The sequence below is a fragment of the Macaca fascicularis genome, chromosome 6 (assembly GCF_037993035.2).
Source record: "Macaca fascicularis isolate 582-1 chromosome 6, T2T-MFA8v1.1".
In the NCBI taxonomy this organism is placed as follows: Eukaryota; Metazoa; Chordata; class Mammalia; order Primates; family Cercopithecidae; genus Macaca; species Macaca fascicularis.
The window spans coordinates 80414140-80432362 of record NC_088380.1 but is presented as its reverse complement, the minus strand read 5'-3'; the positions used below and the strand labels follow the sequence as shown (position 1 = coordinate 80432362).

The 18223-nt window shown below is 41.8% G+C and overlaps 1 protein-coding gene across 2 annotated transcripts in view; it reads right to left on the bottom strand.

The window, feature by feature from the left end:
- Positions 1-18223, bottom strand: part of IQGAP2 (IQ motif containing GTPase activating protein 2) — a 310898-nt gene that overhangs the window by 247298 nt on the left and 45377 nt on the right. For both annotated transcript variants that reach the window (XM_005557201.4, XM_045393897.2), the window contains exon 2: positions 2274-2373. In XM_005557201.4, the coding sequence (XP_005557258.3) occupies positions 2274-2373 (100 nt within the window). The remainder of the gene's footprint in view (positions 1-2273; positions 2374-18223) is intronic.

Here is an 18223-nt window from a genome sequence, read left to right as displayed (position 1 = left end):
CCCAGGAGGCGAAGGTTGCAGTGAGCTGAGATCCCGCCACTGCACTCTAGCCTGGGCGACAGAGTGAGACTCCATCTCAGAAAAAAAAAAAAAAAGAAAAAAACTATTGGTGCCTTAATAATTCACAAATATATACTACATCTAATATGCTCTTATCAAATAAATTTATGAAAAGCCATCTTAGAGGAAAAATTGTACATTTTGATAATTATTTTCATGAAACTATTCCAAAGAAAGTTTTCCTCAAAGAATCTGAAATAATTCTTACGCTGACTTTCTGAACAAAATTCAACTACAGAATTTCAAAAATACTAGAGAAGGTGACAAGCTTTCAAGCTACATTTATACCATTTCAATATACTGAGGAGAAAACTTTGCTTATGTTATCACCAGAAACCTGACTGGCACTATAGGGTACAGAATACTTACACCTTCTTTAAATGATTTTTAAAAAATCCTTGAATCCATGAATAAGTAGGGCAATAAGTAACATCATCTTTATTGTCTCATTTACAGAGGGACAAATTGAACTTCCCACAGGTTAAATGGTCTGTGGAAAGTCAAACTGCTTGTGTAAGTGGTGGAGCTGGGACCAGGAAGTTAGGTAAACCAACTCCCAATCACGTATCATTTTCCTCTACATGACACCCCTTCCCACTTGTTAAAAACAGGAAGCAAAAACAGAACATAGAGTATCAATAGAAAAGTAAGTTTTTCTACCATCTCCTTGAACTTATTCACTGAAAGTATATACTTTTTTTTCTTTTCTTTCTCTCTCTGTCTCTCTTTTTTTTTTTTTTTTTTTAAGGCAGCATCTCACTCTGCCACCCAGGCTGGAATGCAGCAGCCCGATCTCAGCTCACTTCAACCTCCACCTCCTAGGCTCAAGCGATCCTCCCACCTTAGCCTCAGGAGTGGTTGAGACCACTTCTTCTCAATGCCTATGAATTAATCTCTTTATCTAACTTTTTTGCAACAACTTGACTAAAAGCATGTTTTTAACGATCTTAGACTGATAGTGAATCGCTAGCATCCTGCAACCTAACTGTAGACTTCACAGACATGTTAAACAATCTTTAAAACTTGGTTTTTAGAGCCTAAAGAAAGTTATGTGACACTATTAAAATATTAAACAACTCTGAGAAACCCCTTGAAAGCAATTTTGATGTCAAATTAGGGCATGTGTCACCAAATGTTCTGCAAAATACTGATCAAAAACCTCATCATTCTAGTTCTGTAGATAGCCATTTATCAGTGATCAGAGATAATTAACACCAAAGACCATTTAACCAAGTATTTATTTCTATATAGCTAAGAGGGCTGGAACATATCTTTGTCCAGGGAACAATACTGTTGCTCCATCAAGGCATAAAGCATTCAATCAAACCCTAACTCATGGCATATGAACTCTGTAGTATTCACCCCACAAAGGACAAAGTTCTCTGATTCCTCTCATGCGGAAAGTATTTGCACTTAGGACTCTTTATCTTCACTTTCTCCTTGGAGAACGCAACATTTATTTAATCTAAAAAGTCTAAAAGAGTCAATGTGATTTTAGAGACAACATACCCTAAGTGGCCACACACCCATGGTTTAAAGAGGAGATTGCTGTCATAAACCTACTTAGGGACTGATGGACTTCAGTCTGATATGCCACTGTCCTGCTGGGCATTTATCATCATTGGGCTGGGAGTGGGGAAAAGACCCAAGGAAGCTCTGGGGAAAAACGAAGTTGATTTAAGTCATTGTTGCTCCTCTACATTCAAGCCAGTGAGATGAAGAATTTGAAACCATCTACGGTTGGCCCAGTGATTTCCCGGGAGGCTCTGAGGAAGCGAAAGGAATAGTGCTTTAACTTTAAGCCAAAGTGCTTCAACTTTGGCTGTGGCATCAACTTTTTCTCAACCCTGCCCAACCATTTGCAAGAAACAGATGCTTCTTCTCCCATTATCCTGCTGCCAACAAGACTGCAAATGAGTTATTAGAACTATGTAGCATATGCATAGGAGTGTGATGTACACCCAGCTGTGACTCAGGGTTAGAGCAGAGTGTGGAGGGGTCACCCCTAGCCCACTGGTCTCCTGGCACGGGAGGTTTGGCCAAATCTAAATCACTGAGTGCAGGCAAGACTCTCTCCCTGGCCATCTCCAACTATGACAGCTCTTTAGAATTGCTGGCCCATTTCAGAACCCTCTGGTCATAAAATCCCATGCCCTTATCACAAAGCTTATCTCCAAGAGATGGTGCACAAATAGACTAAGTCTGGATCTTACCTTTTGGCTTCCTCTAAGTGGCACAGATATTCATAAGCAATGTTCTGCCGCCTCCTCTCATCCATCTCCTCTGCAGAGAGCCTTTCATCGTCCACAATAGCTAGAAATAGAGGATAACAACATGTGATTTACAAAGGCAGTCTTCATTGAACACCAGACACAATCAACCAGAAAAAACTCATATGCAGCTGAACATTCAGAGACAGGAGTATTGAAACATCAGGCAAAGAGAGAGATTTGCCTTGGGATTTTACAATATTATTTCTTTTCCTTTCTTATTTTTATTTTTTTGAGACAGGAACTGGCACTGTCACCCAGGCTGGATTGCAGTGGTGCCATCATGACTTACTGCAACTTCAGCCTCCTGGGCTCAAGCAATCTTCTCACCTCAGCCTACCGAGTAGCTGGGACTACAGGCACATGCCACCATACTTGGCTAGTTTTTTGTATTTTTACAGTATTATTTCTAACAAGTGAATCAAGGCCAGGTGCGGTGGCTCACGCCTGTAATCCCAGCACTTTGAGAGGCTGAGGCGGGTGGATCATGAGGTCAGGAGATTGAGACCATCCTGGCTAACACAGTGAAACCCCGTCTCTACTAAAAATACAAAAAACTAGCCAGGTGTGGTGGCGGGTGCCTGTAGTCTCAGCTACTTGAGAGGCTGAGGCAGGAGAATCAGGAGAATTGCTTGAACCTGGGAGGTGGAGGTTGCAGTGAGCCAAGATTGCGCCACTGTACTCCAGCCTGGGCAATACAGTTAGACTCAGTCTCAGGAAAAAAAAAAAAAAAAAAAAAGAAGTGTGCAAAGGGGCAGAAGTTTCCATGAATGTCCTCATCCTTGTTCCCATCCCCCTTCCTACCACTCCCAATTTTCCATTGTGGCTCCATTCCTTGAACATGGAGACCTCACCCCACAGCACTGATACCAACGTGTTTCAACAAAGATTGACATCTGTCAAAAACATTTTCTTTTTCTTTAATAAACTCAGTCCAATCTAAACTTTAAAAATGATCCCTCACATTTCTGAAAAGTACCGAAGCTCTCAATCTTCCTCTGCACCTCCACTGAGAGAGTCCAGGTCTTAATGTCTCTCCCATAAACTCTCAGAACAGGTCTAGTCACTCAACCACTACCCGTCTTCCACTCATTCTCCCCATGGCCAACAGAAGCGTCTTCCTTATTACTCCCCCTCTCAAAACTTTTGATGGCTCCCCTATTTCCTACAGAACAAGGTTCTAGAACACTTTGCATCTCCCCCTATCCAGGAAGCCCACACGTTAGCCACCACTCCCAGGCAGCTCCGTGTTCCAGGACCACACCACTCCCTCCAACACTGAGTGCTTCTGCTCTACCCTTCTCTCTGCCTGGAAAGCCATTCTCCCACCTTCTGCAGGTGGTGGCTTTCACATCATCTCAGGCAAAATTCCACGGACCTCTGAATCTAAATCCATTGGCTCTCTTTGGCACTTTAATTCACATTTTTATTACATCACTCATCAGAAAAGCCCCCCACTATACATCAGTCTGTCTGTCTCTCCAAACTAGGGGATCCTTAGAGGAAGGTTTTGATCATCTTCATGTCTCCTTCTAATTTGTCAGGGCTCCTTGCACACAGATAGCACTCTACGTGTACAGAAAAACTACCTTCCAGGGAATCCTCACTAAGTGAGCTCATCATTACTGCATAATGAATAGACTTTAAAAATTATAATTTTTAGGCCAGGCACGGTGGCTCACGCCTATAATCCCAGTATTGTGGGAGGTCGAGGCAGGTAGATCACCTGAGTCAGGAGTTTGAGACCAGCCTGCGCAACATGGTAAAACCCCATCTCTACTAAAAATACAAAAATTAACCAGGCGTGGTGGTGCGCACCCTGTAATCCCAGTTACTCAGAAGGCTCAGGTAGGAGAACCGCTTCAGCCCAGGAGGCGGAGGTTGCAGTGAGCTGAGATAGCACCACTGCACTCGTCTAGGTGACAGTATGAGACTCCGTCTCAAAAAAAATTTATAATTTTCTTTTCCTGTGTTTTCTTAAATGATACCTGCCACACTCACATACCATCACCTAATCCTCCATCTCTACTGTTCTGAACAGTTAATCCCCAAGATACCTCATGATTCCCAGTTTCTCTTTTTAATGTCAGCTTAAAGACTTTCCCATTTCTGACAGGATGTTTTCATTTTATAGTACTCCAGAAACACTAAGGCTTGGATCCAAAATAAAATTCCTAGTGGGAGCCCCTGTGCTCGTCATACCATCCCCAACTTGGAATAATAGGCACTGGGGTCACATTAAAAAGGCGGTGCTCTCCCCATCTTTCTTACGCTGCTGCACCCTTCCAGCCTCAACCAACCCCCGAGCAGGAGACAGAAGCCCCAGCAGAACCCGGTCCCTCAGCCTCTGTCCACAACTGCCTCCACAAACCATGCAAGATTGCAAAAGCCCAGGACAGTTCCTAAGGGACATTTTACTTAATGTGTGAATTAAAATACACACCCACAAAGCTTTAAATTGCAATTGCAACATACTGACCCCATCTAGTAGGATCCTACCTATCTTCCAGGCTTGACCCAGTGGGCCCTTTTCTTCCCAAAGTCTTCCTGATTGTCTCAGCTCAAAATGCCCTCCTATCCCACTTTAGTTAACAGTAAACTCCTAGAAGACATATTTGTGTCCTCATGGTGCCCAGCATACCTCCCAGCACAGGCTGCATGCTCTGTAAAAATATATGATGAACAAATAAAATATCTTATCAGGAAAGGCTCCAAAAGGCTCCAAAAGGGCTCCAAAATATCTCTGTGGGGTAATTTTATTTGATTATTTACACTCGATAAGAGTATGATCATTAATGGAGCAAAGATAGCACCATTCTGTGGACTTTACTCAACTAATGTTCAATTCTTAGGTTCTATGTGCCACATGTGAGTCAAAGCACCAGACACAGGGTAATAAGTATAAAAAATGTATACCCTCATTGGGACTTCCTTATACATATCCATTCCTTGCCTTCTGACCTTCTGCCAGGCCCACTGACTTTCTAACTACACACACTTCAGCCTCACCTTCCTTGAGTGGGAGAGAATACCTTTCATAATCTACTGTCAAACTGTAAGTCTAAGAAGGTTAGGAGCTTGAGAAAATCTTAACAGCAAAAGCAGCTCCTTCTGGGCCACAGAGACTGCCTGCAAATATTTCTGCATTACTCAATATTTACTAAGTAGTGGACTTCTGATAAGAATGACTGGCATGGATAATAACACTGTCATTTAAAGATCCATCATGGAGCTAATAAGATAATTCACTTAAGACGTGGCTTTACTGCCTATAAAGGATGTTTCTATATGTTACTGTGTGGTTCTGTGGTTCTCATGATTACCCTGCAAGATAGGCATTATCTCTTTCCTATAAATGAGGAAACCAAAGTCAAGCAAGGGAAAGAGATTGCCCATGGTTATTTGCTGGGTCAATGGTAGAGCCAGGAACTAAGGTCTGTCAACATTGCAGCTCTTATTCTTTGCCCAGTACCTCCTGCTGCTAAATCTAAGTGAGCCCAGGAAGGGACTTGCCACTGCCAAGCCCAAGAAACAGGTCATTTAAGTGACTTCAAAATTCTTTCCATTTTAAAGTAACTTGATTAACTGCAACCTCCACAGTTCATCTTTACTTGCTGCCTGAATCACAAAAAACATGAGGACATTGTGAAGAACACAGATTTCTGATGTATTAGTAACTCACAAAATACCACTTATAGCATCAGATGACAGTTCAAAGCAATTGCATTCTATGGAAATTATACAATAAGGCTTATTCACAGATTCAAGGAGCAGAATGAAAGCAAGTTGTTAGAGAGTATTTTGAAATAGAAGTATAGAGATGAAAGGGTCCTTTAGGAGTCCATTTCCCAAAGAATACATACAAAATCCAATGTAAAAATAGCCCAAAATCTACCTCATTCAATAGGGAGTTGACATGGTCACTGTTTAATTTCCCCCATTCTTTACCTGCTACCTTCACACAGAGACACCAAGGCCAGCATACACTTTGTATTAAATAAAATTCATTCATTTGTTCAACAAATATTTGAGTGGCTGCTTGGTGCCAGTTTGTTATGGAGATGGAACACAAAGTGATGAATATGACTCAAAAGGTCTCTTAAAGTTTTTATTAAACAATTGAAAGTTTGGCAAAATTACAAAATGCTCAGATTTGAGGGATCTATTGAAGGGAGGGTTGGCAAGAGTCCCCAAAACCAGGGCTCAGAATCTGTTCTATAATAGAATATTATTTAGGGTATTTCTCTTTAAGGAAAAGCAGAAAACCAGGAATTATCAATTCATAGAAATATGCCCGGCTGGGGTAGCTCCCAGCACTTTGGGAGGCCAAGGCAAGTGAATTCCTTGAGCTCAGGAGTTTGAGACTAGCATGGGCAACACGGTGAAGCCCCGTCTCTACAAAAAATACAAAAAATTGACTGAGTGTGGTGGTGCAAGCCTATAGTCCCAGCTACTCGGAGGGCTGAGGCAGGATTACCTGAGCCCATGAAGTGGAGGCTGCAGCAAACTGTGATCGCGCCACTGTATTCCAGCCTGGGTGACAAAGCAAGACCCTGTCTCAAAAAATAAAGAAAGAAAAGAAAAGAAAGGGAAGGGAAGGGGAGGGGAGGGGAGGGGAGGGGAGGGGAGGGGAGGGGAGGGGAGGGAAGGGAAGGGAAGGGAAGGGAAAGGAGAAAGAAGGAAGGCAGGAAGGAAAGAAAGAAAGAAAAAAAGAAAGAAAGAAAGAGAGAGAGAGAGAAGGGGAGGGGAGGGGGGAAGGGAAGGGGAGGGGAGGGGGGAAGGGAAGGGGAGGGGAGGGAAGGGTGGACCCACAATTTAGCATTTTATTTTGTATTTTAAAAAATGTAACCTTTATTTATTTTCAGTAGAGACAAGGTCTCACTATGTTACCCACGCTGGCCTTGAACCAACCCCTGAGCTCAGTCCTCCAGCTTAAGCCTCCCAATGTGCTGGGATTACAGGAGTGAGCCATGGTGCCCAGCCTTAGCGTTATAAACATACATTGTTATTCTATGTGGTTCAAAATTTCTACAAAGAATCCTAAGTATCCTCGAGTATATAATTCATTTCAATTGTTCATTGAACCATCTTTTTTTTTTCTGTTATTTATTTATTTATTTATTATTATTATTATACTTTAAGTTCTAGGGTACATGTGCATAACGTGCAGGTTTGTTACATATGTATACTTGTGCCATGTTGGTGTGCTGCACCCATCAACTCGTCAGCACCCATCAACTCGTCATTTACATCAGGTATAACTTCCAATGCAATCCCTCCCCCCTCCCCCCTCCCCATGATAGGCCCCGGTGTGTGATGTTCCCCTTCCCGAGTCCAAGTGATCTCATTGTTCAGTTCCCACCTATGAGTGAGAACATGCGGTGTTTGGTTTTCTGTTCTTGTGATAGTTTGCTAAGAATGATGGTTTCCAGCTGCATCCATGTCCCTACAAAGGACACAAACTCATCCTTTTTTATGGCTGCATAGTATTCCATGGTATATATGTGCCACATTTTCTTAATTCAGTCTGTCACTGATGGACATTTGGGTTGATTCCATCTTCTGAGAGTTGAGAACTGCTTTTGTCTGGAAGAAAATACCTAAAAGGATATCTGCCCCCTCTCACAACTTAAAGAATAGTTATCAGAGATGGCATTTGTACATCAAAGAACACACTAGAAGGAAGAGAATTGATTCCAAGACACTAAAACTGGGGTGGGAATGGGAGAATGGAACATAAAGATGAGAGAACCTAAAGTCTAAGATTTCAAGTAAGCTGATACACTCTGTAAATTTGACCTGTGGTATATTCCAGCTTCATACCAGCTTCCAAAAGTATTTCACAGCTGCTTAATCTTAAGCTTTAAATGACCACATAATCAAACTTCCCTGAACTGAATTTTCTTTTGAAAAATAGGCAAACCCTAGGCCGAAGTTGTTAGTAACCCCATACATATTCACAGGCACTCTGAAGAATCTGAAACGATGAGAGAGACTGCCACCCCCATGTTAAAAACATGGCTTCATCAAGTTACTAAAATTAGGAGACATGGAGAACAGGCCCTCGAGTCTAATCCATTTCTATATCTCTACCAAGGGCAAAGGAAATAATAGGTGCTCAGTAAAGGCTGCTGAATGGTGTGCTCAACTTTGTGCTTCAAGGCAGAGATGCTGTGTCCTTCCAAGTTTAGTCCTACGAAGTTTGCTGCTCTCATAATAGTCACACAAGATACTAAGGGCAGGGGAACTTTATGGAAAGCCGGCCTTCCACATCATCCTTGGAACTGTTCCCCCATGACACATTCCTAAGAACCTTCCAAAGTTATAAATCAATACACAACTTCAGAGGATATTTAGGTTAGACAAGGCTGTAAGCGACTATGGCCACCTACCATCAAAAGACAAAGCTCCAAATCTTCAAGTTTAGCATTAGAAGAATTTCCCAGGTGGAGAAATGAGGGTAACGAACAGTGACAAGACAAGTTTACCTACAAGAGTTAGAGTTCCTGATTGGCTGCCAATACCCTCTTTGTTGCAGTGAGGTCACTAGGGCCTGGAATAGTTAAGAAGCTTGTCATAATTATGCAGGAAAATGGAGAGAGAGTTTAGGCTTTATGAAAATAATTTATCCTTTTCTGCAAATATGCTTTCAATGTACATGGCATCAGGATCTACACATGAAAGAGGGTTCCTGAATCCCACTTTCATACAAAAGTCCCCAAACTTTTTTCATACTTATAAACATCTACTTAACACTTGTTGGTTTTTTTGTTTGTTCTTTTTTTTTTTGAGACAGAGTCTCACTCTTGTTGCCCAGGCTGGAGTGCAGTAGCACGATCTTGGCTCACTGCAAGCTCTGCCTCCCGGGTTCAAGCGATCCTCGTGACTCAGCCTCTCAAGTAGCTGAGACTACAGGCACGCGCCACCATGCCAGGTTAAATTTTTTTTTTGTATTTTTCGTAGAGACAGGGTGTCACCAAGTTGGCCAGGCAGGTCTCAAACTCCTGACCTCAGGTTATCCACCCACCTCAGCTTCCCAAAGTGCTGGGATTACAGGCGTGAGCCACTACACCAGACTGTTCATTTGTTTTTAAACCAAACCTGGGTCTCCACACCCAGAACGTCTTTCCAGAATAGATGAATTATTTATAAATTTCACACAAGAGGAAAATTCATTTGGTCCGCTGTGTAAATCTGAATAAGAATATCTAATTTCTTTTTTCATTATCTAGAAACCCAAAGTAGCCTATGGAGATGTTAAGGCCCATATACAGAGGGCTGGTCTGCAGACTGGGTTTGTGGGTGGGGTGTATCTAGAACTCTGCTTAATTTGGAAGAATTATAGGCAATGATTCCTAGATTTGGAATTTTTTGAACAACTACAATTTCAAGACACAGTTTGGAAACCAAACCTCCACTTATTACCAAGTAGGCACAGAGAAAATTCCATTTGTCCATTGCCTGCTCCTATATACTCTGTCCTCCCATCCCCACACAGATCTCAGTAAGAAAGAATGAAGTGTCAAGTTTCCAAGGCCAATCTTAAAAATTTAACTCCAACAACAGAAGGTAATTTAAAAATCTTTAGTTTGAATAAGCTTCTACTATATTTAGAAGAAGGGAAAGAAACTCAACTCCCTAGGACTTGGTATGAACCTTTTATGCTTGAACTGTTGGTCAGGGCAAAATGTCCCAAGTTATTTAGAACCAATCCTAAAGTAATTCTCCCTATTCTCTATAGATAATTAATAGTTTAAAGACCCAGATATTTACATAAACTTTAATACCCCATAGGAATAATAATATTTTACAACTGTTCAGCCGAGTTAGCAGGTCTTATAACAACAGTCCCCTGTCCCTATCCTCACAAAAACCACCCCAAACAGTACAATAGCAGAGGATATTCCTACAAAGTTGGAGGCTTTAGAAGACAAGAGAACAGTGAGGCTTGGCCTAATTTTCCCTTGACTGTTAGGAAAAATGAAAAATTAGATCACACATGACTCAACAGTACATGCAAGAAAACAAAACAATCTCTTAGCTATAAGTGGGTTTTTTTCTATATATTATACAGCACATGACTTATTCTTCTAATCAATGTAAGCTCTTTATGATGTGTTAAAAAAAAAACACAGACAGAAAGGATTAATACTTAACGTGCACTTACTACATCACATATTTCGCATATATTACTTCTTAGTCCCTGCATTCCTCTTTAAGATAGGAATTGAAGGCCGGGTGCGGTGGCTTATGCCTGTAATCCCAGCACTTTGGAAGGCTGAGGTGGGTAGATCACGAGATGAGGAGTTCAAGACCAGACTGACCAACATGGTGAAACCCTGTTTCTACTAAAAATATAAAAATTAGCTGGGCATGGTGGTGTGTGCCTGTAATCCCAGCTACTCAGGAGGCTGAGGCAGGAGAATTTCTTAACTGGGACCTGGGAGGTGGAAGTTGCAGTGAGCCGAGATTGTGCCACTGCACTCCAGCCTGGGCTACAGAGCCAGATTCCATCTCAAAAAAAAAAAAAAAAGATAGGAATTGATTGAAAAATACATTTTTCGAATGGGAAACAAACTCAGAGAGTTTAGTCTTTGGTAATTCTAAGATCTTAAAAACAGGTAAATGGCAGAATTGGTTTTCAAAACAACTGGTTCCAAAGTTCATGATCTTTCTACTAAACTGAAGTGCCACTGTCTCCCTGCATGTAAATGCTTGATGACATCAGCAGCCATTAGGCTTTTCTGAGGGTGTCGCTATTATTATAGATATCTTCTTAATCAGCAGATAGATTTGTGTGAATTTGTTTTTCCCTGAAAACCATATAAAATTGGACGGGCGCAGTGGCTCATCCCTGTAATCCCAGCACTTTGGGAGGCCGAGGCAGGTGGATCACAAGGTCAGGAGATCGAGACCATCCTGGCTAACACAGTGAAACCCCATCTCTACTAAAAATACAAAAAAATTAGCCGGGCGTGGTGGCAGGCACCTGTAGTCCCAGCTACTCGGGAGGCTGAGGCAGGAGAATGACGTCAACCTAGGAGGCGGAGCTTGCAGTGAGCCGAGATTATGCCACTGTACTCCAGCCTGGGTGACAGAGCGAGACTCCGTCTCAAAAAAAAAAAAAAAAAACCATATAAAATTAATGTTACCATCTTGAAAGTATACAAAGTAAAATTATAGGCTTTTTTTCTCAGAGATCCAAAAATCTCAAATATAGTCCAGCAAAAGAAAAATAATTAATATTCAATATTGACAAATTAGACCATGAGGAATGCTAGGGTTGTAATAAGATCAAAAGAAAAAACAAGGGCTGGGCGCGGTGGCTCACGCCTATAATCCCAGCACTTTGGCAGGCTGAGGCAGGTGGATCACTTGAGGTCAGATTTGTTCTTCTTATTTTTTTTGATTCTTATACATTTTCCAAATACTCTATACCATTTACCTGTATTACTTTACTATATCTATATCAGAAATAACAATATATGAAATTTGTTTTTTCTTTTTTTAAGACAGTCTCACTCTGTTGCCCAGGCTGGAATGCAGTGGTGTGATCTTGGCTCACCGCAACCTCCACCTCCCAAGTTCAAGCAAGTCTCGTGCCTCAGCCTCCCGAGTAGCTGGGATTACGGGCACACATCACCACATTCATCTAATTATTTTGTATTTTTAGTAGAGACGGGGTTTCATTGTGTTGACCAGGCTGGTTTTGAACTCCTGGCCGCAAGTGGTCTGCCTGCCTTGGCCTCCCAAAGTACTGAGATTACAGGCGTGAGCCACTGTGTCTGGCTTAAATTTGTTTTAATGTTCTGTTACATAAAAAAATAAATAAATAATGAGGAATAAGCATTAATACCAGGTCCACTGTAAAGGATGACTTTCATGCATCTAACTGATCTATCTGAACTTCTAGAAAAGGATCATAGTCATTCAAAATGTACAATGAATATTTAGTCAGTTTTACCATATTTTTAAAAATCACAGAAGTTCAAAGGCAGCAGAGAGGAGGTGGTCAGAAGATGACTAATGCCATGATATCTTATTAGAAGGCCCAACAGCCTAAAGAGATAGCTTGGGTGTGACAGGCTAATGGGAGAAAACAGGTAGGGTAAGACATGAGTGAAAGAGAATGAATGGAAGGGAACCTAACCTGGACAGTGATGAGAAGGCTGCAGCAAGCCTGTGTGACATGAAATCCAAATTAGAAGAAGAAAGAAAAACATGGTGATGCTTTGCATGGGCGGGACTGGCAATAGAAGGAACAAGAAGAAGAGAAGCACGATACGGGGGAAGTAAAAGGAAGTCAACAAGTAGCAGCCAGCTCACTTTGTGACTTCAGATGGTGGAGGTGGAAACAGGACATGGCTCGGCACCAGAAAGTCACCCCAATATGCCAATTTACATAAAGACAAGCTTGTACAATTAAGGCAACAAAACATAAAGGTATCTCACTGTTCCAGGGATATACTAAGGAGCTGACTTTAAGTCAAAACTTATATTTGGAAGAGAAGTTTAATACAACAGACTCAATTAGAAGGCTATGATGTTGAACAGATGGGTACTATTAATGCAAGCATATGCTGTTTGTTAGTGAGTGAGAATTAACACATGATTCAGGACAATTTAAAAAATATTGCCAAAAACTCAGCTCTCAAGTGGATCATACTATGCAAATGGATATATGTTGACAATACAGTCATGAATCAAGAATATATTTCAATGTGATTAGATTCTGGACTAAAGCCACCTAGGCTAGTTCTCATTAGCAAGAAGCTTCTCTCATTTAAGTAGGACATGAAAATCAGCTCGGGTCCACACATTTAGGGTTCGTAAGGAGACTAGACTCATGAGAAGCCATAAAACACTGCATATGGTGCCAACAGCAAGCAGCAAGACTTGAACCAAACATGCTGAGCTCTTCAGTTTCATAGAAGTCGTATATATTTATAAAGTGCTACCACATAAATTCTCTCTCATGACTAGAACAGCTCTCATCTGATAGATGGGACAAGTATTATTACCTCCACATAACTAAGACTCAAATAGGTTAAGTGCTTTACTCAAGGTCCTAGAGCTAATAGATTGCTCTATAGGGTTGGCATGTATTTAAAACTATTCTTGGTTTTTGTTTAGTTTTCACTGACCTTTGTGTTTTGGAGGTACCCGATTATATTAGTGCAAACATTTTTATTCTTTTAGGTCAACAGCACAGAAAGCAGTAGGAGGAAATGGAATGGCTGATGTGGGAAGGGAGTTGGGTTGGCAAGTGTGGGTGAGGCTCACATCAAGTTTGCAGGCTGCAGAGAATGTATACAACCCATGATTGTGTAAACTACTTGGAAAGTGTATAAAATACACAGAGAACAGCACTCTCATGGGAAAGAATTTACCGCAGTAGGGCAACAAAGCTGCAAACATTTTGGTTTTGGCTTGCTGTGTGCTTTTTGTTCTAACATGCAGTACCACTGCTCTCAGAAAGTAAATCGTCCCAGTTTAGAAGAGATGTTCTTATAAACTACAACGGACATGAAGGTTTTCTGATATTATGATTCTTTAGCCCAGAGCTGAAAGAACTTTATACAAGAGCCGGAACAGCAACTACCTTAAATATAATTCATGCTGTTCTGCTTCAGATTGAAATAGCTGATCTCCAGGCATTTAATTCTTGGCTGGGAACTGGACCATGGTACTGTATGTAAATTCCCTCACGCCACATGTCAGCTGCAGACCAGAGGAGATAGCCAAATCTTCTCTGTGTATCAGCCACTAAAATACAGTTTCAGAATTAAGTCATGAGAGCCCTGCCAGCATTTGTGCAGCAGAAGTGTCCACAATTATGAAGCTAGGCAGGGATGGAAAAGTAATGGTACTAATGGTCCACTAGGTGCAAAGTGCTGGCACAGAATTATGGAGATGCAGAACCCTAAAATGCATCCTAACTGACTTGTAATTAAAACCAATAAATACAACAACAGAATGTGTTTCTTTTGGTATATGGCAAAGTCTCTAACTAATGTTTAAATAGTTGCAGAGCACTTCATGGGTAGAAAGAAGGGATAGGGTGGAAGGACTTTGTACCTCAGTTTACAATCTAACAGGAGAAGACACATTTAACAGTTGGAGAAAAGTTATAAAGCTCCTTTGGAAAAAGTACAAACTAATTAAAGTGAAAGAACAGAAAAGCCGAGGGAGGGAAAAGAGGTTGTTGAATGATGGGATTAATCAGAGCCAGTTTTCTAGATGAAGAGAGTTTGAAGTCAGGTTTGAAGGAGGGGAGAGAAAGGAAGTTGGGTGGCAAAACACATCTGGAGAAGTGAAGACAAGAATAGAGAAATCATATACACACATCAAGGTGTATTTCTGTCCCAATCCTTAGCCTTCAAAGTCTGTTTTATGGACACAGCTAAGAGGGCCATTCCCCTCCACCCTTCCAAGTTTTTGAGCTTCTCAAGAATACGTGAAGGGAGACCCCCAGGTCATTTACAGCTGTTTCTAAGCCAGGTAGATGAGAGGAGTACGGTTGTGAGATGACAGTGAGAAGACCAGGTGACGGCTCAAAATCAAGAAGCTGGGCAGATGTTCATTCTACTGATAAAAGTTCTTTCATGGCAGCTAAACTGGAACACCTGATAATACACATGCCTGCAAGAGAATCACATACAGTTTACTGGGCATCAATTGTTAAGTCACTGATGATATTATAATAATTACTATTAATTTAAATAGTCAAACCAAGCTCATTTTGCCAGTTGACCAGTATTCATAGTCCACGTGGATCTGCTTTTTCTTGCAACATGTTTAGAGCTGCACCCATGGGAATGGAGGTGGAGATTAAAGATAATGGCTCTCATCTGCTCTTCAAAATCCTTGCTTCCCCATTTCCTCTCCTAGTGCTCCATTCACTACCATCCTGATAGTATGGAGAGCCTTGAGCAGCACACCAGATGGGTTTCTTGCCCTTGGAGGTAAAGTCCTCTGGAGTAGTCTTCAGGTACTCCAGATCTTCAGCTACTCCAGACCCTTCCCCAAGCCAGCCTTCCTTTCATCTTGATATCAGGTCTGGAGGAGTTAGAGTTATCTAAGGGGAGACGAAGGGCAGAGAGAAGAAATTCAGCAATAAAAGAAGGCTGTGAATTCCAGCATGTAGAGACCTTGCTACATGAATAAGTAAGGATAGAGGGCTGGGAGAGGCACTAATAGAAGTAGCAGGTGAGGCTTCATCTCCTTATCCACCTTTCCACAGCCACAGACAAAGCCAGCACCAGCTCCTCTTCATTGCACAGCATTTAACCCACAACAGTCCTATGACACTGGTATTATTCCCACTTTACAGAGTGGAAGCAGAGGCTTGAGACAGTCCAACCATTTGTTCAAGATCACAGATGACATGTGGTGAGCACAGCCACGCAGCAGTCTGACTCTTACTGGCCACGCTACCTTTAGGAGATGCAAACCAGCCTTTCTGAGTCTCTCTGGACCTCCACACACCCCCAGGCTTCCCAAATTGTGCAACAATAAGCTTCTTCATAGAAAACCCTAAATGCAGAAGAGAGGAAATACATGGAATGAATGAGGGGTGAAAACGAATATTTGTGGGCACAGCTCAAAGCCCAATTAGCATAAAGTATCATGTCTGTCTCACCCTTTTAAAAAAATCATCCATTTTTCATCTTAATCCACAATTTATCTGTGTTTCAGTATTTAAAATAGAAGGGGTTCCCACCCCCAATATTAGTAAAACTGGCATTTTTGAGAAGATGTGCTATGTGTACCCGACGGGCTGCATAGGTCTGCATACCAGCAGCCCTGGTTTAACAGCACAAAGGTCTCAGGCCACATAAGCGACTTCATGTTTAACCAACTGGGCACCGACCCCAGCTTAGCTCACACTTGGTCAAACACGTGCAGGCAGCTTAGGGAACCCAGCTGGGAGGCATCTTTCCTGGGAAGAAGCATTTTATTCAAGACACTTGACCCACTGATTCCGGCAGCTCTCGATGGGTCTAGCTATGCCCCCTGGTTTTTTTTGTTTTGTTTTTTTGGTTTTTGTTTTTTGCAGTTGCAAGATTTAATAGAGTGAAAACAGAGCTCCCATAAAATGGGAGGGGACCCAAAGGGGGTTGCCGTTGCCAGGTTGAATGCCTATGTTTATATCCCGATCATTGTCCCTCCTCCTGTGCTCTCAGGCAATAGATGATTGACTATTTCTTTACCTCCTGTTTTTTCCTAAGTAGCATTTTAGTGAGCTCTCTGTACTACCTGATTGGTCGGGTGTGAGCTAAGTTGCAAGCCCCGTGTTTAAAGGTGGATGCGGTCACCTTCCCAGCTAGGCTTAGGGATTCTTAGTCGGCCTAGGAAATCCAGCTAGTCCTGTCTCTCAGTCCCTGCTCTCAACAGGAAAACCCAAGTGCTGTTGGGGAGGTTGACTGATGACCGCTCTAACTGCTTCCTGCTGAATTGGGCTATGCCCCATGTTACTACCAACCTCTGTGATCCACAGAGCCTTCCGGAAACTGCTCGCAAAACAGACATGATCTTCTTAATGGACTGGTGCCCCTGGCACCCACTGAAACTTGAGCTCACAAAGTAAGGAAGCACATCAAGAGGAAAAACACAGGCCAGAGAGGAACCAGAACTTTCTCATTCCATCTGTTTTTTCCCCACATCTTTTTTCAGAGATGGGCTACTTTTATGCTGGATATGCTCAGTCTGTTCATACAAGTTTTACAATACACTTGGAGGGTAGGATCATTCTAATTTGGTAGACGAAACTGAGCCAACTCATTCTTTACACACTGCAGTATGTAAACCAAAAAGCAGTTTGGTTCTAAACTAATTCTTGTTATGAGCTTACTACCTATGACTTGCCTTTCTTCTTAAAAGTAGAGTGCAAAGGATGGGGATGGGAGTGTTAGATCAAGGAGAGGTTAGATGAAACACAGAAGGAGGGTTCTAGAAACACAGTAGGAGGGCTTTGCTGGTAAACATTGATTAACCAGCATTTGATTAACCAGAAGATTTCCCAAATCTTCCCTCATCGAAGTATTTTACTCATTCCTCTTTAAAAAGACTAAGGCAACAACTTAACAACACTGGATATATGACTGTTGGTTAATAAATTCCTTCAATATTTTTACATATTTAAAAAAGCATTAAGAAAACAAATAACATGTGGTGGTGCAGGTGTGGGAAAAAATGAAACCCGCGTGTATTGCTGGTAGGGATATAAACTGGTGCCGCTCCTGTGGAAAGCAGTAGGGCAATTGTGCAAAAAGTTACATGTAATATTATCGTATGATCCAACAACCCCACTGTTGGGTATACACCCAAAATAAGTGAAAGCTGGGACTCCAGCAGATATTTGCACCTAAGTTCATACCAGCACTATTCACAATAGCCAAAAGGAAGAAGCAACTCAAGAGTCCACGAACAGAAAAGCAGATAAGCAAAATGTGGTATATACATACAAGAAAATATTATTCATCCTTAAAAAGGAAGGAAATACTGACACATGCTACAGTGTGGATAAACCTTGAGGACATTATTCTAAGTGAAATTAGCCAGTCAGAAAAAGAAACACTGTATGATTCCAGCTATATGAGGTACCAAGAGTAGTCAAATTCATACAGACAGGAAGTAGAATAGAGGTTGCCAGGGGTTGTGGGGGAGGAGAGAATGGGGCATTCATGTTGGCTGCACAACAATGTGAAGGTACTTAATGCCCCAGAGATGTACACTTAAAAATGGTTAAAACGGGCCAGGTATGGCGGCTTGCATCTGTAATCCCAGCACTTTAAGAGGCTGAGGCTGCGGATCACCTGAAGTCAGGAGTTTGAGACCAGCCTGGCCAACATGGTGAAACCCCATGTCTACTAAAAGTACAAAAACTGGCC